The 20,703-nt window shown below is 42.0% G+C and overlaps 2 protein-coding genes across 6 annotated transcripts in view; one reads left to right on the top strand and one right to left on the bottom strand.

Annotated features, from left to right (window-relative positions):
• Positions 1-371: 371 nt before the first annotated feature.
• Positions 372-11,828, bottom strand: rcbtb2 (regulator of chromosome condensation (RCC1) and BTB (POZ) domain containing protein 2). 2 transcript variants are annotated; one of them, XM_034867055.1, is made up of 12 exons: positions 11,558-11,828; positions 10,247-10,381; positions 9,272-9,422; positions 7,927-8,093; positions 7,679-7,837; positions 7,273-7,380; positions 7,029-7,171; positions 6,554-6,744; positions 5,211-5,337; positions 2,144-2,283; positions 1,921-2,051; positions 372-1,809 (listed from the first exon to the last, which is right to left on the bottom strand). In XM_034867055.1, exons 2-12 carry the CDS (start codon positions 10,370-10,372, stop codon positions 1,669-1,671), a joined length of 1,584 nt encoding a protein of 527 aa, XP_034722946.1. In that variant the 5' UTR covers positions 10,373-10,381; positions 11,558-11,828; the 3' UTR covers positions 372-1,668. The 2 variants fall into 2 exon arrangements, with proteins under 2 accessions (XP_034722946.1, XP_034722947.1); XM_034867056.1 differs by having other exon boundaries at positions 372-1,825.
• Positions 11,829-15,125: 3,297 nt separating this feature from the next.
• The window catches only part of fndc3a (fibronectin type III domain containing 3A), a 54,406-nt gene continuing 48,828 nt past the window's right edge, over positions 15,126-20,703 (top strand). Inside the window, exons 1-3 of one of the 4 annotated variants that reach the window (XM_034867047.1) lie at positions 15,126-15,619; positions 18,623-18,757; positions 20,389-20,532. In XM_034867047.1, the coding sequence (XP_034722938.1) occupies positions 18,671-18,757; positions 20,389-20,532 (231 nt within the window). In that variant the 5' untranslated portion in view covers positions 15,126-15,619; positions 18,623-18,670. Of the gene's footprint in view, positions 15,620-18,622; positions 18,758-20,388; positions 20,533-20,703 lie in introns of those variants that run through there. The other 3 variants (XM_034867045.1, XM_034867049.1, XM_034867046.1) reach the window with 3 other exon arrangements.

The following is a 20,703-nucleotide window of genomic DNA, read 5'->3' on the forward strand; positions in this document are numbered from 1 at the left end:
TAAGCATTTAAGGTCAAATCACAGTCATGGTCCAAGCTTCACTCACTTGCATTCCCCTCACTGGACAGAGTGGCACGTTGCCTGGAGTCCGAGCAACGGTATAATGCAGATAAGAGCACATCCGATAAGATTCTGCTACAAGCATTTGACAGCAGTGTGAGGCAGGTGTGGAGACCTCAACGTGTACAACACACTGCCAATGGTTTAGAGCAGCTACTGGTAAAACGAAGTGAGTGTGTGTGGCAAGCTGTACATTTGCCCACATGTTGTGTGGTCTGAATAATAAGCGCAGTATTTAACATGGTGAAGTATGTCAGGGCTGTAAATGATTCCACCAACAGACCAATCACAGCAATAACACATACATCAAGTTCTGAAGTTACTCGTTTTAATACATGTTAAATTATCAAATGTTACCATTAGTGCTGCTGTCAGCAGAGTACAGCATCGTCCATACAAAATGAGAACACAGGCATTTTATTTTAGTCATTATCAAAATGTTTTTTAAAAAAACAGAATAATTGGCTTGTTAAAGTAAAAGCATGGTTACATTTTATTTAGACAGATGTAGAAATGTAATGTGGAAATATCTGGTAGCTACATTTAAAGAGACTATATTCAACAGTCAGTTGGCAATTACACAAGCCAGCACTAATTCCTTACTACAAGGTGCCAACCGGGGAGAGAGAGAGAGAACGAAATACTTGGAAAAGAGTGCTGCCAATATACAATTAAAAAATCTAACAACCAAACTTTTGTAAACATACCAAATTGCAATGAAACACAACTGTAAAGTAAAGCTAAAGCTACAGTGTTAGCTCCCCGACAGACTACACCGGAATCAGTATGCTTGTGTATGTCGGACAGCGTTTCCTGCTGCACAGAAAGGGTTAACCTGAACATGAGTAAACAAGCAGTAGGACTGACTGCACATGTTTCTATCAGTCAGCTGACGATGGCCAAACTAACCGTCTGCAGCAAAATAGTGCAAATGTTAGTCAATGCAAACATGAAAAAGGAACCATAGGTTTGGATAGCAGAGGTGAAACACTAGCGTATAAAACAGGGGCCAAGAGCAGCTTGGGTCTCTCCTCTTATTACTTCTCAATCCAGAACAATGACAATCAAGGCTTTAAAGAAAAGCAGCACAATGGGAAGGGTCAGTTCATGGCCACAGTACTATATGCTTACTGATTATTTCAATGACTAACTGATAAAGGGCATTGTGATAAGAAAAGAATTATTATTTATTGCAAAGAGTTATGTTTAGCTTCAGCATGTCCAGGCATCGTGTCGCTGCGCGGCATCTGTCTGTCGACCAGCTTGGTCAAACCATCAGACGCATAGTTAGCCAAGCCTAGGGTCAGGAACGCAAAGACGACCAGAGAGGCACATCTGTCTTATTCAGCCTCTGCAATGTCAGCTTGTGACCCGATCTTTTTACGCCCAAAAGCAACGCGTGTGTGTGTGCGTGTGTGGGTGCGGGTGTGGGTGTTTGGGCTGGGAGCCGTCATTAAAGGCTGAAACCCTAAACCCTCTGCCTCCGCGGTGGTACCATCCCCAGCGCTGATCAGCCTGCTGTCTACTTTGGTCTCGGCTCGACTCTCAGGACCTCGGTGGGCTGAAAGCTCAACGTGCTGAGTCCGTCACTAGGGGGGCCCACTCGAGTCAGTTTTTGAAGGCCCCGTAGCGGCTGGCTTTATTAATGAAGTTCTTGAGCAGGTCGTGGTCCATGTCTGCAAATGCCTGGGTCTGCGTGACAGCTGTTAGGTGGTTGATGCAAAACTTGAAGCAGAACTCCTCCAGGTCCTAAAAATGAAGAGGGCTCTCTGGTCATTGCTGAGTATAACTGACTAGCTACTGAGAAGGCCCCCCCACCACCATGGTGATTGACAGTGTGTCAGGGGGCTATAACCTTACCCGCGCCTCATACTTGACAGCGGCAGAGAGCAGAGTGATGGCGTTCTCCTCAGAAATGCCCCTCTTGATAGTTTCCTGGCACAGCCTCTTCAGCCGAGTCTCTCGGTAGAACGTGGCCAGGTCCAGCAACCCTGCACACACAACAGCACACAGGTGAGTGTGTTCAGGACTTCTGCACTGACTTTCAGTGTGTGAAGCACAGTGGTCCGTGTCTGGGGCTTACCAATAGCATCCTCTGGTGGCAGGTTTATGGTGTCTGTGTAGAGGTACTCCAGAAAGGCTCGGTACACCAGGTACGAGAACTGGTGGATTTCTATGGTCTCCTCCTCCGATTCATTAAGCAGTGCACGGAAATGCTCACATCTGGAGAGGGAAGAAAAGCGGCTGACTACTCCAGTGACAAGTTAAAACACACACACACCAGTGATTTAGCGTGGGCTTGCCTATTTTTTTTAAGAATGTGTGCCTAACACTACTGATATCTTTCTAATCATGCTGCAGTGATTCAAAAACCTACTTTCCAAAGAACTTAAACCAAGGTTTGCATTAACTTCTGGTCAAAGTGATGTTATCAACCACAAGAGCCTGCTTATTACATTATAATACATTATAGAAATCAATAGAAACAGCGGCTCCCTATAAATGACTGCAAATAAAAATGAAACACTACAGCATCATTTTTAAAATGATTCTGAATTAAAATTATTCTAAAGTAATATGAAGTATACAAGACCTGCAAAATCACTACCATGCTATTTTAAAATGCAAACCGGCCCACTGAGAAATGCTTCTTCATTTCTATTCTTGTTTGCAATCATTAGTGTTCACTATTTATGATTCATGTTTTCTCTCCCATACCATGCTATCTGAACCAGACTGAGTTTTCTAACTATGAACAAGTGTATGGAAATAGTGATGGGTCTTTTTTAACGTACTGTAATTGAAACTGTAAAATTGTGTCAAAGTGAAAACAAAATGTATTCATATAAAATGAATGCCATAATAATGCCATAATACACGGCCAGAGGCAAACAGAGGCACTTGGCCGACAGCTAATAGCCCACAGTATTTTCCTGTGCGTTTCACGTACTGATTACCATTTCCCCTCCCTGCTAATCTGTCCTGGTTCAGAACCCTGCCTGCTGAGGACACGGTTGAACAAACAACGGAGTCTTCGTTCAGAGAAGTGCATCTCGAAACGTGCCGTTTGCATGTGATCTGGGCAGAGCACGCGTTTGAATCTGTTGCTCCTCCGTGCGAGCGTGTGCACTAGGGGCTGACGTCGCAGACAGTCTGGCTCCTTCCTACTGACAGTGCGAAACAGCAAGGGACAGGAATGCAGAACATTTGTGTCCAAGTGCAGTTTTAAAAAGAAAAGCAGGAAACAATAGGTCTGCCTCAGCTTCCCCGTGACATTAACAGGAAAGACGAGGAAACGCCGTCTAACAGATGGAGTTTAAATACAGGCAACGCAGCATGCAGTAGGTACAGGAGTGGCTTTGCTACCATTAACTAAATGTTTGTAAAATGTATGAAAAACAAACTAATTGTTTCTATAATTAAAATTCGGGCTGAACGATAAATCTTTTTCAAATCAAAATTGGGATTTGAAAGAATGCGATTAGCATATTGTGACGACCAAGATTAATTGAATGTGAGATATGTAATTGAATGTTGGGTGTAACATTTGGTTTAACGTTTTTTTATTCCTCGTTTTATTATTAGATTGTTTTTCATTAGATAAATGCTGGAATACTAATGTTTCTTATCACAGATTGTTTACAGAAATGTTCTACTTTCAGCGGCTCTTTCATTTACATCTTACATTATTTAACATGATCATAGAAAGGTGCAATATGTGGCTAAAACTAAAAACGCAAATCTCATCATAATCTGATGATCTGACAGAAAATTTGCTATTCAATTTTTTCAACAAATTGTTTGGCCCGATAAAACAAATGTGCAACACCAACGTGTGTTTCTGTTCCTCCGACTGTGGCGCACCAAGCACCTTCATTACCATTGGCCACGCACAGCCTCTAAATGGGGAAAAACAGACTCATGTGACAAAATTGAAAGTCGAGATGGAACCAGCTGCTCTAGTAAGGAAGAAAAAGAAAAAGAAAAAAAAACTCTTAAAAGTTCAGCAAAGAAGAAAAGAGTGCAGTGGCCCGACATCAGAGAAGAAAACCTGAAGAGAGTTTCAGTTCCTGTAATAGGATCATCGTGTCGTCCCAAAGGTCACGTATGTGTTAAGAAATTGTGGTTCTTGTGTTGTTTATGTAGGAACATGGCCACCGGAACATATTTTTAGTTGGGGGTGCTGACAAATTTTTGAGTGTGACATTTTCAGCCAAAGTCAACCACCACACACACCACACTGCATCCATCACAACGCTCCACAAGCAGAAAAACAAAAGAAATCCAACATCCAAGACAGGGCAGAACTGGCTACTAGGTAACACAGGATATAGGCCTAAAACTACGCCAATGGTACAGGATCGGCCTACTACAAGCTCAGACACTGAGCCACAAAATACAAGGGGAGAAAACACACCACTGACTTAAATTACATCAAAAGTTAGCAGGGTTGCTACGGCAGTCACAGGTGGAGAGGTGCTGCTGCTACTTCTTTCAGTTACAGCTGGTTTGTTAGGCTTCTTAGCCTGTCATTGGTCTATTAAGGTTCTTTAGCCTGTCATTAACTTATGAAGGAATCCAAAATGTGCTTTTGTGCCACGTTATAGGCAAGCTAACTTCTGCAGGCTACGGTTGACCCGCCGGGAAAGTTCACACAACAATCTTTAGTAGTGAAAGAGTGGCAGAGGAGCGCGCAGATTCATTCTGATCAAATGATGGGTTCATCTCTTACCAACCAAATCAAATTACAATCAAATTACATCTAACTGTAATGAAAGGGAGTAGGTTATTATCAATAATCAATTCATAAAAATGAATATAATTTTTAATTCTGGCTGTAGTTTGTCTACTTTTTGCTAAGGGGATCTGCAGCACCCTCTGCACCCCTTGTTCCTACGGCCATGCATACGAACCACAATAAGAAGATATTGTAAACAACATATACTTGAACACCTCAGCAGACTTACAGCTGCTGCTCAAAATGTCATGCCATTGGAAGGGAGCTCCGTTTCTTTGGTTAGTTTTTATAGACTTCCATTTATTTAAGGCATCTATACTGCACTGATATTAACAAAACATGCAAAAAGTACACATCAAGTGTAGTTGTGTTTTTTTTTACTTTGGGCTTTGAGCGTCCTGGTTCTTTGTACCTGATTTTCAGCAGGGCTTTGTGAACATGGATACACTTCCCATCAACCAAGAACTTTAGGTCAGAAATCTCTGGGCTGTCAAACTCCTTTTTCAAAGACTGGGCAACAGTCAGGTAGTCATCGCCGTCTGGCAAGAAGAGAAGAGAAGAAAAGTAAGTTGGTTTGCAAAAAACGAGTAAATGACAAAATGAATGAATGAGGACAAAATGAACTGGAGTCACTATTTTGGCGTTTTCCCACTGCGTGGTATCTACTCGTCTTTTTTGGTTTTCCATTATGATAAAAAGTTCCTGCTGACAGGATCTTTATTCAGTACCCCCTCCGTCGAGGTTCCAAGCGAGCTGAGGCGATACCAAAAGGTGACATGAAAACCTGCAGACTGCTGATTGGTCGGCGAGAATCGTCACTAATCGCTGCATCATCATTGCCAGCGACAGATATGTATGTGTATCTTCTTCTTCTACTCCTAATACATCCAGGGTGTGTATGGAGGTGCTAAACAAACTCGCCATTTCTAAACAGTTTTAACAGCGTTTTTTTTTTTGCTGCCTCCAGCTTCTTTTGAGACTACATTTTTCTTCTGGCAAACAGCCGCACGCCGAGAATCAAAAGCAACACACCTTTCACGTTCTGTGTGTGTGTGTCGCGTTGGGTCACGGAAGTTTACTGCGGCGTCTCTATGGCGATCAGCCACGCTCACCTCACAGATGAAGAGGTACTAAATCTGCAATGGAAACAGGAGGGCGGGCACCCTGGCCGGGTGGAGTGGAGCTTAGCTGCGTAGAGCTAGCTTAGAGCTATCGCAGAGCCATATCAAAAACGGAACTTTGTGAGGTGTTGAATAGTTCTTCTGATGAATTTTCTATGGCACATGGTGTTTTTCGGTTCTCAGAATGGAGATTGTCTTGCAGTGTGACCGGTTGAAAATGTCCTATTGTTTGGCTGTGAATGCTTATATTTTACATTAAACGGCCCACAATAACTGCCCCCCCCCCCCCCTCCTCCCCCGCTCTAGCACTTTGGCTGATCAGTTAACAACAAAAAGAACCAGATTGTTCTGGTGATTTCAGTGGCTTGTTACTGACCGTAAACTGATTTTAAACAATGCTCAATGCAAATGAGATCAACAGTGATTATATGTAATATGATTGTTTGACGTGGACAGGAGACTGATTATCCTGTTTACTTCTTAGACCACTTCCAAGAATTTGTACCTATGACACACATGTGACCATGTGATATGCATTAACATTGTGAGATAGGGCGTGCATGGCGGAGGTCTGCTCGCTGAGTCCACTTCTAGTTGGGGGTGTTGGGCCATTTTTCCCTTTAAACACTCTTACCTACGGAGAGGAGGTGCCACGTGACTGCTGGTGTGGCGAAGCAGGCAAACACATCGTCTGTGCTTCCGAAGTGGGTGAGGTAGGGGCTGGCCACAGCCTGACCTCGACACTGACCCCACATCAGAACCTGCCCGCTCTGGGTCTTGGCAGCTGACGTGTGGCTGGTGTGACATGCAGCCACCTCCACCATCCTAGTGACAGAAACAGAATTCCCACCTTAAAGGACTTATTGGACTAATCAACAGCCTGAAATACAGGCATGTCTAATATGGCCAATAAAGAGGCAAGGAAGGCATTTTATCAGACAAATAGATTTCTACAATGAACACTACTTCTCCAGAGTCGGCAACCAATCTCTTTATACTCTATGATTATTATGATGATTTAGCAACTAAATCTCAGGATCTTTTTCATGTGGCCATCAGTGACATGTGCTGGTGGCAGAGAGGCCAAGGGGTTAAACCTAAGTACTGACCTCTCCTTGTCTGTGTTAATTAGAGTGGGGAGAGCTTGGTTACTCTTATTGCCTGTTCCCAACTGCCCATATGAGTTGGCTCCCCAGGCGTAAACCATCCCCTCATCTGTAAGTGCCAATGTATGTGCATACCCACAGGCAACCTGTATATGGGGAAGAATGAGTGTTATTAAACTGAATGTTAACTGATATTAATAATCAAAAAACAGAGCTTTATGAGATGCATCTCTCCCTAAGCTCTTACCTGGACGATGTTGACACCTTGTAGAGCAGCAATCCTGCATGGGGTCTGCTGATTGCCATTGTTGCCCAAACCTAGCTGGCCATTGCAATTGTAGCCCCAACCATAGATCTGCAGTACACACAGGGGACAAATTCAGACTATGCACACACTATATCAAGGCATTGGTGGGGGGGCGCTGCTTGTAGGTCTAAAAATTAGACATCAGCAGCTTGTTGGCATTTTCTCTCACTTTTTTCCTTCACTTTTTTTAAAGGGGAGAAAGAAAAATAGCCTTGCCATCTTATAATGGAGTGTGATACAAATTTGCCTTTTAAAAAGAGGACTGCCCACTGACAAAGACGTCAAATGCTGAGAGCACTGATTCATTTCTTCATGCAAACATCTGCAGATTGATGTGAGCCATTACCTCTCCGTTGTCTAGTACAGCCATAGAGCAGAGCTGACCACAGGCTACGTTAACCACCACTTTGTTCTGCAGGCAGCTGCTTACGCGGCGCGGCGTCGGCTGGTTGGCAGTAGACCCTGAACCTACTTGGCCTGAGTTGTTGTAACCCCATGCGTACACCTGAACACAGAGAGAGATGTCCACTGTCCAAAGAAACACACACGAAGCAGAAAGAACGTCACGAAAGGACCTAACTGATGATTGGTTACCTCTCCGTCAGTTGTGAGGGCAATAGTGTGGTGGGAGCCACAGGCCACCTCTGTAACTCTCTTGCTGAGGAGGTTGGTGGACACCAGGGCAGGGGTCAGTCCGTGGTTGGTGGTCCCATTGCCTAGCTGGCTGTAGCCATTGTGGCCCCAAGCAAACACCTCTCCATCTATGAAGGAGCAGGCAAACCTTCATTCATGTTGTCTCAGTGGTTAATATTTTGTTAATAGATAAGAAGCAAACAACTTCACACCATTTACAGCAGAGTAAAAGACATAAAGGATAAAAGGCCAAATGTGAATAAAAGACCTAGTCTGGCTATCAGCAGACCAAGCCAGGGTCAGTAGATGTGAGACTGAGCGTTGGTCGGGGGTCTGCTCTGTGTTCTCTCTGCACAAGAGGCGGGACCAACGGCCATAGCTCAAATGACTCTGTACGCAATTGGATAGTCCTTCAACCAATCAGACCAACGATACAGGGGACGTAGAAGCAACAGCGCCATCAACGGGTTGCTGCTCTTTGGTGGCGTTCGGTGGCCGTTACGTTGAATGTAAACAAGAAACGGATTGGTCGCTTCTCTTGTGTTAAACCCACCAATAGCGCCAGGTAGATAAGCCAGTTTGTGATTGGTTTACGAAAAAATTGTGAACTGAAGCAGGAGAATTAAAAGTGCAACTTTCCAGACCGAGCTGCAGGAAGAAATGTAATCGCCGGCAGAGTGGGCGGGGCTTACCCAGTCTATAAAAAACCTGCAATCATTTTGAAATTGATTGACAGCTCTTGTTATGCACGGACGGACAAGTAAATCAATATTGTTTGTTATGTTTCCTGGTTCTGATAAAGTTATGTTGATAACACTAAAAAACACTATAGCTGGAAATCTGACGGGCTGGAAACAAAATGCATTTTTTGTTTAATGTTTGTACAATCACATCATCTATGTGAATGGATCTATGGTCGAGCACCGATTGGACCAGTTAGTGGACGCGACATTCTGCTGGTTTACAATAACAAGAAGGCCGCTTTTGTCCCAAAACACAGCATACGGCTACATTTCAGCATCCAAACCACTTTTAATACACCAATTGCCATTAGCTAAGAGCCATATTAATTTGCAGAGTGTATTCAGATCACATCCGTATTAAGCCACTTTCTGAAGATGCTTATTAAAAATGTAATATTGCACTGTTGTTTTAAGTTAGGTGATTTTTGATAGTGGATGGGCAGCGGTGATACAGCACAGTCATAAAACCAGATTCTCGACATTTGCATGCACAATGGCATTGCTTTGTATCCTGAGGGTATAAGTCCCCTCAGGGACAAATACAGGTTTTCTGGACTGATCACCTGCAGTAGCGATAGCCACATGTGGTCCTGTTCCATAGCTTAGGGACACAATCTTCTTTCCACACAAGACATCAATCCGGCGCGGCTCAATAGTGCTTTGAAGGTCTCCGAGCCCTAAACAGCCGCTGCAGTTGGTGCCCAGAGCATAGACCTGCAAAGACCAAACATCACTGATAAAATATAGACCAATATTATTACATGATATACAATTGCCACATTCTGTTGTTTGCTGATAATATGGACACATCATATTTGGTGAGATGACGCACTGCAAGGAGACTAAATCATGTCAACGCTTTGTTAGTAGGATTGATAATTTTGATTTCAAATAACAGAAGAGTCAGAAGTGTGACATTTCCCAGTATATATGAAATCTATAATCAATCTTTTTTTCCCCACTGTCCCACTTACAATATTTTCATCATTGCTTCTCTGTCTGTAATTGATTTTAATCGATTGTCTATAAAGTCTCTAAAATGTCACAGCGCAGAGATTTTGACAGTCAGTTTAGTTTCAACTGATTAAATAATTAATGGATTAATCATTTCAGATTTAGTCACACTCCGAATAGAACTACACCTGGACCCATTATGTAATCTTTCAAGAACATTTTTATTACGCCAGAATGGACCGCTCCGCAAAAACAGTTTGGGACACAGGGACAAAGAAATGAGTAAGCAAGGGTGGCGATACGTGGCCCGCCCTACACCTTTCCTCAGGATATAACTGGAGCTTGCTCGGGTATTAGGCCTGTATGGCTAAAGATAGCCTCATTCTATCTGCTTATCCCTGGGCCTGAACCTGCACCCTGTATCAACCACAGAGCGAGAGGCCTGCATCTTCTTTCTATCCACTTCTAAACAGACAATAATCAAACAAAAAAGAAACATTAGTCCATCAGGTCCTGTGACAAATCTTCTACACAGCATGTAAACAAGAAGCTTAAAGCACACTTGCTTTAAGCCAAAGTGTTACCTCATCATTAACCGTGACATAGAAGGCTTCATTTGCAGCACTGCCAAAGACACAAGCCTGCCGAATTAGCCGGAGTTCCTCAGGAGGAAGGAGCGCAAAAACTGGCCACTTCCCCACGTCCAGCATACTACTCGGCTGTGAAAGGAGGAGGAAACAGTCATCCAGAGATTTTACAGTGTACAAAAGCAGAATATGTTAGGAAAAGGCTGAGACACACTCAACTAGGAATATGGTTCATTTGTCATGTTAAAGCCACTCCTGCTCCAGTGAATACAATCTTGATTGCATACAAATTCCTATTTCTGTTGTTGTTTTTATTGTACTGTTATCACAAGATGGCAAAATCTGCCAAATAGAAGGCTAACTAGACTGCTTAATTAATAATGCAAAGGGTAACTACTGTAAATTGCAGATTAAGTACTATCCAAGTATTGTAATGTGGCCAGCACAGACAGCAGGCGGGACCTGCGCCCACTTCTGTAGACAGATTAAAACATGAAGGCTGTTGCTGAGATAAACCCATTAACAGTGTGTTTAGTCCATGTAATGTCACCTGGACATTTTTCTTTGTCCTACATAACTAAAGCCTGATGTAGTATGTCCAGTAACATGGCCAACCCATCCATGAAGGATGCACCTTTCTGCTGAATTAGCATCCTGATGTTCTAAGGGTAGCAAACCAACCAGCACACATGCCCACATAATAGATATGAAAAGATGATTTGGAATGGATTTAATGAGGTTTATAATCCTGACTGTTTTCCCCCCCAAAAATCAATATATGTTCATAAAACCTCCTTGTTTCAAGGCGTAAAGCTGCCTACATCCAAACTCACATTATTAGACTAGTTTTTTTCTTTTATGTAGGTATTTATTAGGGACCATGTACAATTTTAAACATAAATGATAACATTTGCTGCATTGTACCAGAGTTAGCCACAGGCTAATTTACATTTGCAGTCCCCAAGTTAAAAGACTAATAAATTATTTAATAAGATTGTCAGTACGTAGCAATTGTCAGCTGAATATTAAGCATCAGGCGGGCCACATTGGAACTATTTCATAATTATCAATATTCAAAGCGCTCTTCAAATGGCCATGCCCTAAGTGTAACTACAGGGAATGTCTCTCAGTGAACCAAGTTGCACTTAGCAAGAACCCAGACTCCAACTAACGGTGAAGCAACGTTTCACACCGCTTTCTTCAAATCAGCAATAAGCCAAAGACGACACACGTAAACTCCGCAAAGGAAAAAGTGACCAAACTAGAAGCTAAGCTAATTAGCGTGATGAGTGTTGTTGTTGTTGTTACCTTGCTGTTGTTCTAGCTAACGTCGGTGTTTCCTCCGCGGTATCGGGGTCTGATAACGGAGCAGCTGTTAGCCGACATACTCCCTGCTGGTCAGGGGGCTGGTGGAACCATCTCGGAGCCTGGTGTGGAATAGCTTTACACCAGCCGCTGTTTGCACAAGTTAGCTTAGATCAAACACCACCACCGCCACCTTACTTCCTGTAACGTTAGTTAGATGGTGCATTCACTGAAAGTCGGAGCTGGGACCTTCTAATGTTAGTAATTGGCCAAAACACTAAGACGGGTATGGCTGCAGCCTGGAGCATCCCATTTCATGCCGTCCCGTCTCATGCCGAGGTGTGTCCAACGGGAAATCCAGAGGGTCAAAAATACGAAACCGCAAATAATTTTCCAGAAGGAGTCGCGGGGAGATCCGTGACCACGTTTGTTGCAGTCGCTTGAAAAACGTTAAAAACTGTTAAAGTAATAATGTTGCCATACATATATGTTTCTGATTTCTGAATGTTATGGTTGTGTTGTTGACTACATTTGATGAAACCTGCACCAGCGACGCAGCCGTTTCTGCCAACTCGGCAGGATTTCCTGCACTCACAAGAACAAGAATACAGAAATTAACAAGTTACACTCTTTTCAAGACTCCTTTTAAATTTTCTATTCTAATATTGTTTTCAAACTTCAATGGGATATTGCTGCAAATACAATGTAGGCCTACTTATATACAATAAACTTATATACAACATATCAGCATGGCGAGAGACGGGAGAGGCTCCAAGTTGCAGCCAGAGAAGGAATCTTGATCCAAAGGAAATCACAATTGTCAGACTGACAGCACCCACCCCCACTAGAGAGGGGTTGCCCCGCCGTGCCCCCCTCCTAGCCCGGTCCGTGGACAAGGTCCGGTCCAAAGGGATTTTAAATCCGTTTTCTTCAGTGTCTCCCAGCTTCACACCACAGAGCTTCAAAGAGTTTTCTGGGGATTTCTTGGCAAATGAGCTGCTACAGAGCTGCCGTTTAAGGTTTAGTGCCTTGCTTAGCAGCACCTTGGCAGACAATTTTGGGGATTGTCTCGCTTTGTTCTTCACAAACCTTAGCCTCCAAATGTGGTCACACAGTCTTATACGGTGCAGCAGAAAGGACTCTATGGTTAACTCATTAATCAACAATTGTATTCACTTGGTGAAAAAAGCTCTTTGCAGCTCAGTTGTTCAGTACAAACATAAAAGACAATTGTTGGATGGAGCAAAAAGTGTAAAAAGGGGGGTGCCAGAAAAAAGATGCTGTAAATCAAATCGGTTTGCTGTATGGTGGCCTTTTGGGACACCTCTGTTTCAGCTTGGCATCACACTTGGCTCAACCTTTCATCAGTCTGAGCTGCAGGCTGCTCTGGCCAAGCCGTGCTCAGAACTCAATACTAATGTTCATGTGCATGTTAATGCATCCACATTAAGGCTGACTGCATGCACAAGGCTGACTGCATGCACATTAAGGCTGAATGCATGCACAAGGCTGACTGCATCCACATTAAGGCTGACTGCATGTACAAGGCTGACTGCATGCACATTAAGGCTGACTGCATGCACAAGGCTGACTGCATGCACATTAAGGCTGACTGCATGTACAAGGCTGACCGCATCCAAATTAAGGCTGACTGCATGCACAAAGCTGACTGCATGCACATTAAGGCTGACTGCATGCACATTAAGGCTGACTGCATGCACATTAAGGCTGACTGCATCCACAAGGCTGACTGCATGCACATTAAGGCTGACTGCATGCACAAGGGTGACTGCATGCACATTAAGGCTGACTGCGTGCACAAGGCTGACTGCATGCACAAGGCTGACTGCATGCACAAGGCTGACTGCATCCAAATTAAGGCTGACTGCATGCACAAAGCTGACTGCATCCACATTAAGGCTGACTGCATGCACATTAAGGCTGACTGCATGCACATTAAGGCTGACTGCATGTTCAAGGCTGACTGCATCCACAAGGCTGACTGCATGCACATTAAGGCTGACTGCATGTACAAGGCTGACTGCATGTACAAGGCTGACTGCATGTACAAGGCTGACTGCATGTTCAAGGCTGACTGCATGTTCAAGGCTGACTGCATGTACAAGGCTGACTGCATGTACAAGGCTGACTGCATGTTCAAGGCTGACTGCATGCACATTAAGGCTGACTGCATGTTCAAGGCTGACCGCATGTTCAAGGCTGACTGCATCCACATTAAGGCTGACTGCATGCACATTAAGGCTGACTGCATGTTCAAGGCTGACTGCATGTTCAAGGCTGACTGCATGCACAGAGATGGCACTAAATGTTCTCTGCATTTCTCACCACATTTAAAACCCACCTCTTCCATTAGAAATATAGATTTTCAGTGACTCTGTGGCTACATAGGACTGAGTGGACAAAGTTGACACTGGTTTGAGAAGCGTTTTCTCTCTCTGTACGGACTTGCACCGCCATCATTGTCTTGAATACTGTGTTTAAAAACCCTGGAGTGCTCTTTGTGGGGATTTCTAATCACATTTCACATGCAATAAATGCAAAACAATAGCAAATATATCAATTTCCAGCAGGTGGAGCCAATGATAGCTAAGTCTTTCTGCATGTCAGTGCATCCACTTTACCAAAGCTTTACAGACTTTCACAACCTCACATGGTATTAGAATTATTACATTCATACGTGTATAATTGTGCCTTAAAAAATAAAATGTGAGGTAATATTTTAAATACATACATTTTGAGCATTTGAGACAGAAAAGTAAATACAGTGCATACGTTTACACACCAAAGCTTAAGGTGACTAAAAAGAGGAATAAAAAAAAATCATCTTTTGGAAATTGAATTTTGACTTTTAAAGGAAGAACATTTATTTATTTACAATACATTATTCATTCACAAAGAAAATTGGTGTCCTTAAAGGTTGGATCTTTTCCGAATTTTTAATTTAAGTTTTCCTAATTAAGATCAATTTCCAAAAGATATCCTTTTTTATTCCTCTTTTTAGTCAAACTCAGAATGGGCGTGTAAACATATGCAAGCCACTATATATTTTTATTTTATTTATTTCCAGATTACTTTGTTAATTTACTGGTAGGCCTACTTATAGTAGGCTAATTATCCTATATTCTCCGTACAGGATTCACAGTAAAACAAAGATGTGACATAGGAGACAATGAAGTGTTGAGAATATTCACAGTTTATATTTTAGTTTTTTATTTTCAGATTAGGCCTATAAACTGGAAGCACGCGGTAAAATGAATGAGCAGTGCCCTTTAAAGTCGATATGATGCTGTTAAGGTGGACCTGACCACGTTCTTATGAGCGCTGCCTGGAGACCCCTGGAGGGTCCGGGACCGACCCCGACAAGGTCACATCCACGTCAGTCAAATGGGTTTCGTTTCACCACAAACGTGCTCCTGACTGACTGGGAACAAACCGATTACAGACACGTCAACCTTAAGGGCTTCCTTAAAATCCTGAAAACGATGATGAAATTAATTACAATTGTAACGTACGGAGAACTGACCGCAACCACAATACAGGCTGAATTAAAATCAATGTGACAAATGTTATAAATGTTTCTCTTTGCTATCTTGGAATTTGGGATTCGTCATGATTGGCTGTAACACGCATGCGCACAGAGCCTGGTAAGCGATGGCGAAATTCCTGACTTTTATGCAAGGAGCTGGGTTGCATGCAAAGTGAGCTCGATAAAACTAGCTATTAGGCTAACATCCGCAATACTTAGCACCACCACTGTCGCTCGCTAGTCACTTCGATCTGGTATAGGTATAGTCAATACGAGCGATCGTCGTTGCACATCTTCATCTAGCTAACTATTAGCTAGGTAGCATTAAGTAGCTGGCTAACACTAGTATGCCACATTTTGCCTGGTCTTGTGTTTATCTAGGTAGCTAGCAAGGCACCCGTCTCAGGTGGAGCGGAAAGTAGCTGGTCACCGGAGCTCGCTGACGTTAAACAGAACGGGAACAATCGCAGTGCATCGGCGTGTCAGACGAGACTGCTGCCGCTGTGCCGACTGACTGAGTGAGTAACGTTAGCTGGTAACAAGCCTCCATGTTACTGACGGTCTGCGGTCTATTAACTCTGTTAGGGAACAACAAGTACACGCTACGGCTGTCGTTTGGAAACTGCAATGTTTTGTATGTAGCTAACTGTTAGCAGTTAAATAACGAGCAGCTATGACGCAACGCTAAACAAACACACACACACACACACACACACACTTGTAGCTAGCTAGAGTAAACAAGTGCCCTGGCTGCAGACAGCTAGCCTAACGTTAGTTCACTTAGCTATGGCAAGTAAGGGACATTACCTCTGAACATTGACTTTATATTTAATAGTGTGACATGTTAAATACTACTGAGTTTATGTTTGTAGGTGGTAGACCTGGTAAGGTAGGCAGAGGTAGGGTTGACTAAGTGGGTAACGTTAACGGTAAGGCTACGTTAACTAACGTTAACGTTACGTGCACTAAATAGATAAGCAGCTGTTTGACCGTGTGAAGTTAAACCGCCTTATTAGAGTATTGGTTCAAACTTGGATACATTTGTGTCATCCATATAATCTGAAGACCAACATTTCCTAATCATTGTACACGTGAAGCCACATTTTGTCCTCATCATGCCTTTGTGTACTACTTCTAACAAGATGAGGAATTAAACAGCAGTGTTGGCTAGACACAGCGTCCTGGTAGTCCATCCATTCAGGGTGTTTTCCCCAGCTAACCAAAAGTGTAACTGAAAAACAGCTGCCGCGTCCTCACTGGCTGCTCCCTTACTCCCAGCAGTATGACCTACAGTCAACAACAGATGTTTCAGAGAAGGCTGTGCACAAACGTTAGTAGAATGCAACCACAGTTTAACCACAGTCAGCTGGTGTTCTTCTCTGTTCTCTGGTTATTTATCATTAACTTTTATAGCCACACATTTTCCTGGAGAAGGCAAAGAGGGAGAAGTACCAACACTATGGGGTTGGATGGCAGCGCAGGTAGCATGGCACTCATACAGCGTGTGTATTGAAATGTTTATTTGCACAATAAAACGAAGACAACAATACCGCTAAAGAGTTGAATCATAATTTAAAAGAAGAAGATTGTGCAGATGAGATTAAGAAAACCCCTAGGGACTTAGAGAAGGAGTCTCATCTAAGGAAGAGAGGGATAATATAGATAATGAACAATAACAAATGTCCTTAACAAAAAGCAACAAATGGAACGCAAGTAGGCTCTAAATTAAAAAATAAATGAAAACATAACAGTACATGGTTGTTTCCATAAACACCAAAGGCATAAAATAAATTACAATAACATGTAACAGGTAACTCCCAGTGAACAACTGGAGTATTCAAATACATTTATCACACACCTAATCAAATTATGTCATATTTGGAGAACATATAATAAACTCATGTCTTAATTTACATTGTGAAAATAGAATGGCATATGGGGCACCAAAAAGTGTTGGATCAGGGTCAAATATAAAGAAGAGAAGTGCCTGTAGTCAGGTTCCCCCTTTGTTACTCCTCCTTTCACCCCAACCGGTCACGGTTTGAAATAACTTCTATTATGATTTAACACTTTTTCAACCCTAGCTTACTGTTGTATGAGTGTTTTTGGCAAATAAATTAAGACTTGAACGTAAATATAGTTGAAATTGTCTTGTTATTGAGTTAATATGCAAAGTGATTGACTTGGAGGCCAAGAGCCAGACCCACCATCGTTTAAGGCCTGCGATTAATACTAGGCTAATTACATGGCGGTCCTCTACTGTTGAAACGGGTCCCTCAAACCCAGTTCACTGACCATCACACTGTAAACTGACTTTGTTGTTTAAGCTTAAGGAGGGGAGGGACTAAAGCTAACAGATAAGCCAGATCACTGTAAGGTTTAGGGGCGCATGTGCCTGATTGTAATCAGGTTCAAGGACATGTGTTATGCATTTCTCTCGTGGTGTTCTGTTGTTGTTTTGATAGAAGTTTTACCATGTAACCTTGAACGTCTTTTTTTTTTTTTTTTTTTTTATATAAACAAGTTGTGAGTCCTCAGTGTGGCCCCTTTTTTCAGCCTTATATAATTGCAGCATTTTAAAAGGGACTGTATCTTGTCTGCATACTCTCACAGGGTTTGACTTGACATGAGTTCATGTATAATCCATCTTGGATGGTTTGCATGTGTTGATTGGTTGACATTAGTAGATGTCAAATGCCTTTGTAGTCAGCTTTTGGATATTTGTTTGTTGGTTATGTGAAGGTTGTGAGCACACATTGCACAGTAGGATACTGGGAAATCCGATATTGCCATAGTCTTGTCTTAATACCTCCATGTCGATATTGTGGCAATATTATAGGGTTGACAATTGGTGCTGAAACAAATATCTTCACAATGAGATATAAGATGGATCATCTTCAGTAATTTAGATATAATGACTAAGTGGGAAAAGGTAAAAATAATAGAAGAGCTAGAACAGTCTGGTAACACAAAATGACATCACTTTACTGTAATGCAGCCTTTAAACGGAGAAAAAGACACCACCTACACCATTTACAATATGACTATTTCAGAAATCTAAGACAATATCTAATCTCATATCATGATATCAATATAATGTCGATATATTGCCCGGCCCTATTGCATAGTAGTGGGTACTTGTAATTTGGCCTGATAAACTTTTATTTATTTTTTCAATTGAAGGGTTTAGCATTCTTCCATTCCATGTACAACAATTACTAATTTCCTTTTATCTTCTCATATGTAAATGCAAAGGATATATCTGAACAATGGCTTACCAATAACTCCTTTTCAATCTTGCTGTGATTATTGTTGTTAATACGCAGTAACTTAGTCAGTATTACCTCAGTAAAAATTAAGATAGATACAGATTCCTTGTAAGTCTAGCATTCAGCAAGTACCAAACAGGAACAATATGCAGCTGTGACTCCAGCAACGACACAAACGTCCACCTACATGCCATGTTTACGTCCCATAACAGGAAATGCATCCGATCATCTCTCTCTTTGGTTTGTAACCAGGCTTGTTTACTTTGGATGGAACAAGTGGTCTAACCTGGCCCCTCATTGATGGCATCAGACAATATCTTTCAGAGTCAGCAACTGGTCTGCAGAAAATGCAGTGCAATCCAATGCAATGACTGGCAGTGGACAACAGTATGTGTTTTGAAATTAATTATGAGGGGCGTCCAACTCCCACTTAGTCAATACAGCTTGTCACAATGTCTTTACTGGAAACAGTTGTGCATTTAGAGGATATTTTCCTCATACCTGACATTTTGTATTCTAGAAAATGCAGAATTTGAAATGATTTAAATATAGACTTGAATATAATAGAATTGAGTGAATTTATAGGAACCACATCAGCCATCCACCGGCACTGATGTGGGTCTTATAAAGTCTTGTCTGTATTTGAGTTAGTAATTGTCACTCTGTCATATTATTTGTAATACGAAAAATAATTGCAACATCTCCAGAAATAGATTTTTTGGTAATGATCAAGATGGTCCTATCAGTTTGTAGTAATTAGTACAGATAACCACAACTGCACGCTTTCATTTTTATAACCTGCTGAATCTCAAAGCCCAAAAAAGTAATTAATTGTTTTGCTGTATTACTCAATATACCTGCAAGAAATCATATGTTTCATGGTATTCAGCGTAAACCTAGTTAATCATAATTTTAACATACATCTACCAATACAACATTTTTGTCTACCTCATATTAAATGAGAACTCCAGTCAATTTTAACATGTAGCTCTGTTGTCTGTAAATGTGAAGGTCTGTCAGTGTAGAGAGAAATGAACCAATCAGGGCTGTCAGTAGAAAGAAAACCTAACCAAGCAGGGCTGTCAGTAGAGAGAAAAACTAACCAATCAGGGCTGTCAATAGAGAGAAACTAACCAATCGGTGCTGTTTACACCGAGTTATCCTCCTGCTAGAGTTAGCACCTAACAGGCTTCAGCAGGACACGTTTTAAACCTGTTTTTAGTCTCTAAACATGTTCAAAATGTCATTAAAAGTGCCCCCCCTGTGCAGTGATTACACAGAGTGTACACAGTGAATCTGACTGCAGTAGATGTGACAGAAAGACACAAAAGGTGTACTAATTCAGCTGTGTGTAGTTTCTTTGTTGAGAGGCAGTTAGAGCTTAGGGTACGTCTACAACACAGAAAAGAGATACAAACATATTTTCAAAAATAAGCATATGCTTATTTTGAAAAGTAAGGGCAGTAGTACAACTAGCAGGAGACAAGTTATAAGTGAGGTAAGTTTGGACACACTACCTTATTTTATCATTAAATTAATACATATTTTTGTCTTTTTTCTGTGTTGTAGGTACTGCCTCCAAACTTGCCTTACTTATAACTTGTGTTATTGTACTACAGCCCTTACTTTGCAAATATGTTTGTATCTCTTTTCTGCGTTGTAGTTTGTAGACGTACCCTAAGCTTTGTGCTATCTCTAGCAGGAGGATAACTCGGTGTAGGCAGCACCGATTGGTTAGTTTCTCTCTCTACTGACAGACCTCCACATTTACAGACAACAGAGATACATGTTTGAATTAACCAGAATTCTCCTTTTAAGAGCAGTCACATCCCATCATTGTGCAAATAAAGGTGATGATGTGCTGGTACTGTAAACTAAGAGAGGGGAGAGAGACAATCTGGGTAAATGTAGTTCTTAGCACTAGTCTAATGACTGGCTGGAAGACTCAAGAAGATGACACCACAAATCTTTGTGGTATACTTTGTGCATGTCTATTGATGGCAGTGTCTTTGTTGCAGGAGTACCTCTTCAGTGGTGTGAATGAGGGAGACATGGCAGACCACACCCCACCTCTGGAGTCCGGCCAGCTTCTCAGCCCTGATCTCCCAATTCTGGCCTCACCACCCCCTTCAGCCATGGTCAATGGGGAGGGCCCTCAGCAGGTACTCTAAATACTTTTTCCGTTCAAACCTTTTTTTCTTCATTTAGAGCACATGACGAAATAAGCGTTTACTTGCAAAACGTAATGTGCCAAATAATTCTTTTTCTTGATTACTCTGTTTTTGTGATTGTTAGAAGAAAAAATCGTAATCGCGATTTAAATTTGATCAGTT

The sequence above is a fragment of the Etheostoma cragini genome, chromosome 3, assembly GCF_013103735.1.
Source record: "Etheostoma cragini isolate CJK2018 chromosome 3, CSU_Ecrag_1.0, whole genome shotgun sequence".
NCBI classification, from domain to species: domain Eukaryota; kingdom Metazoa; phylum Chordata; class Actinopteri; order Perciformes; family Percidae; genus Etheostoma; species Etheostoma cragini.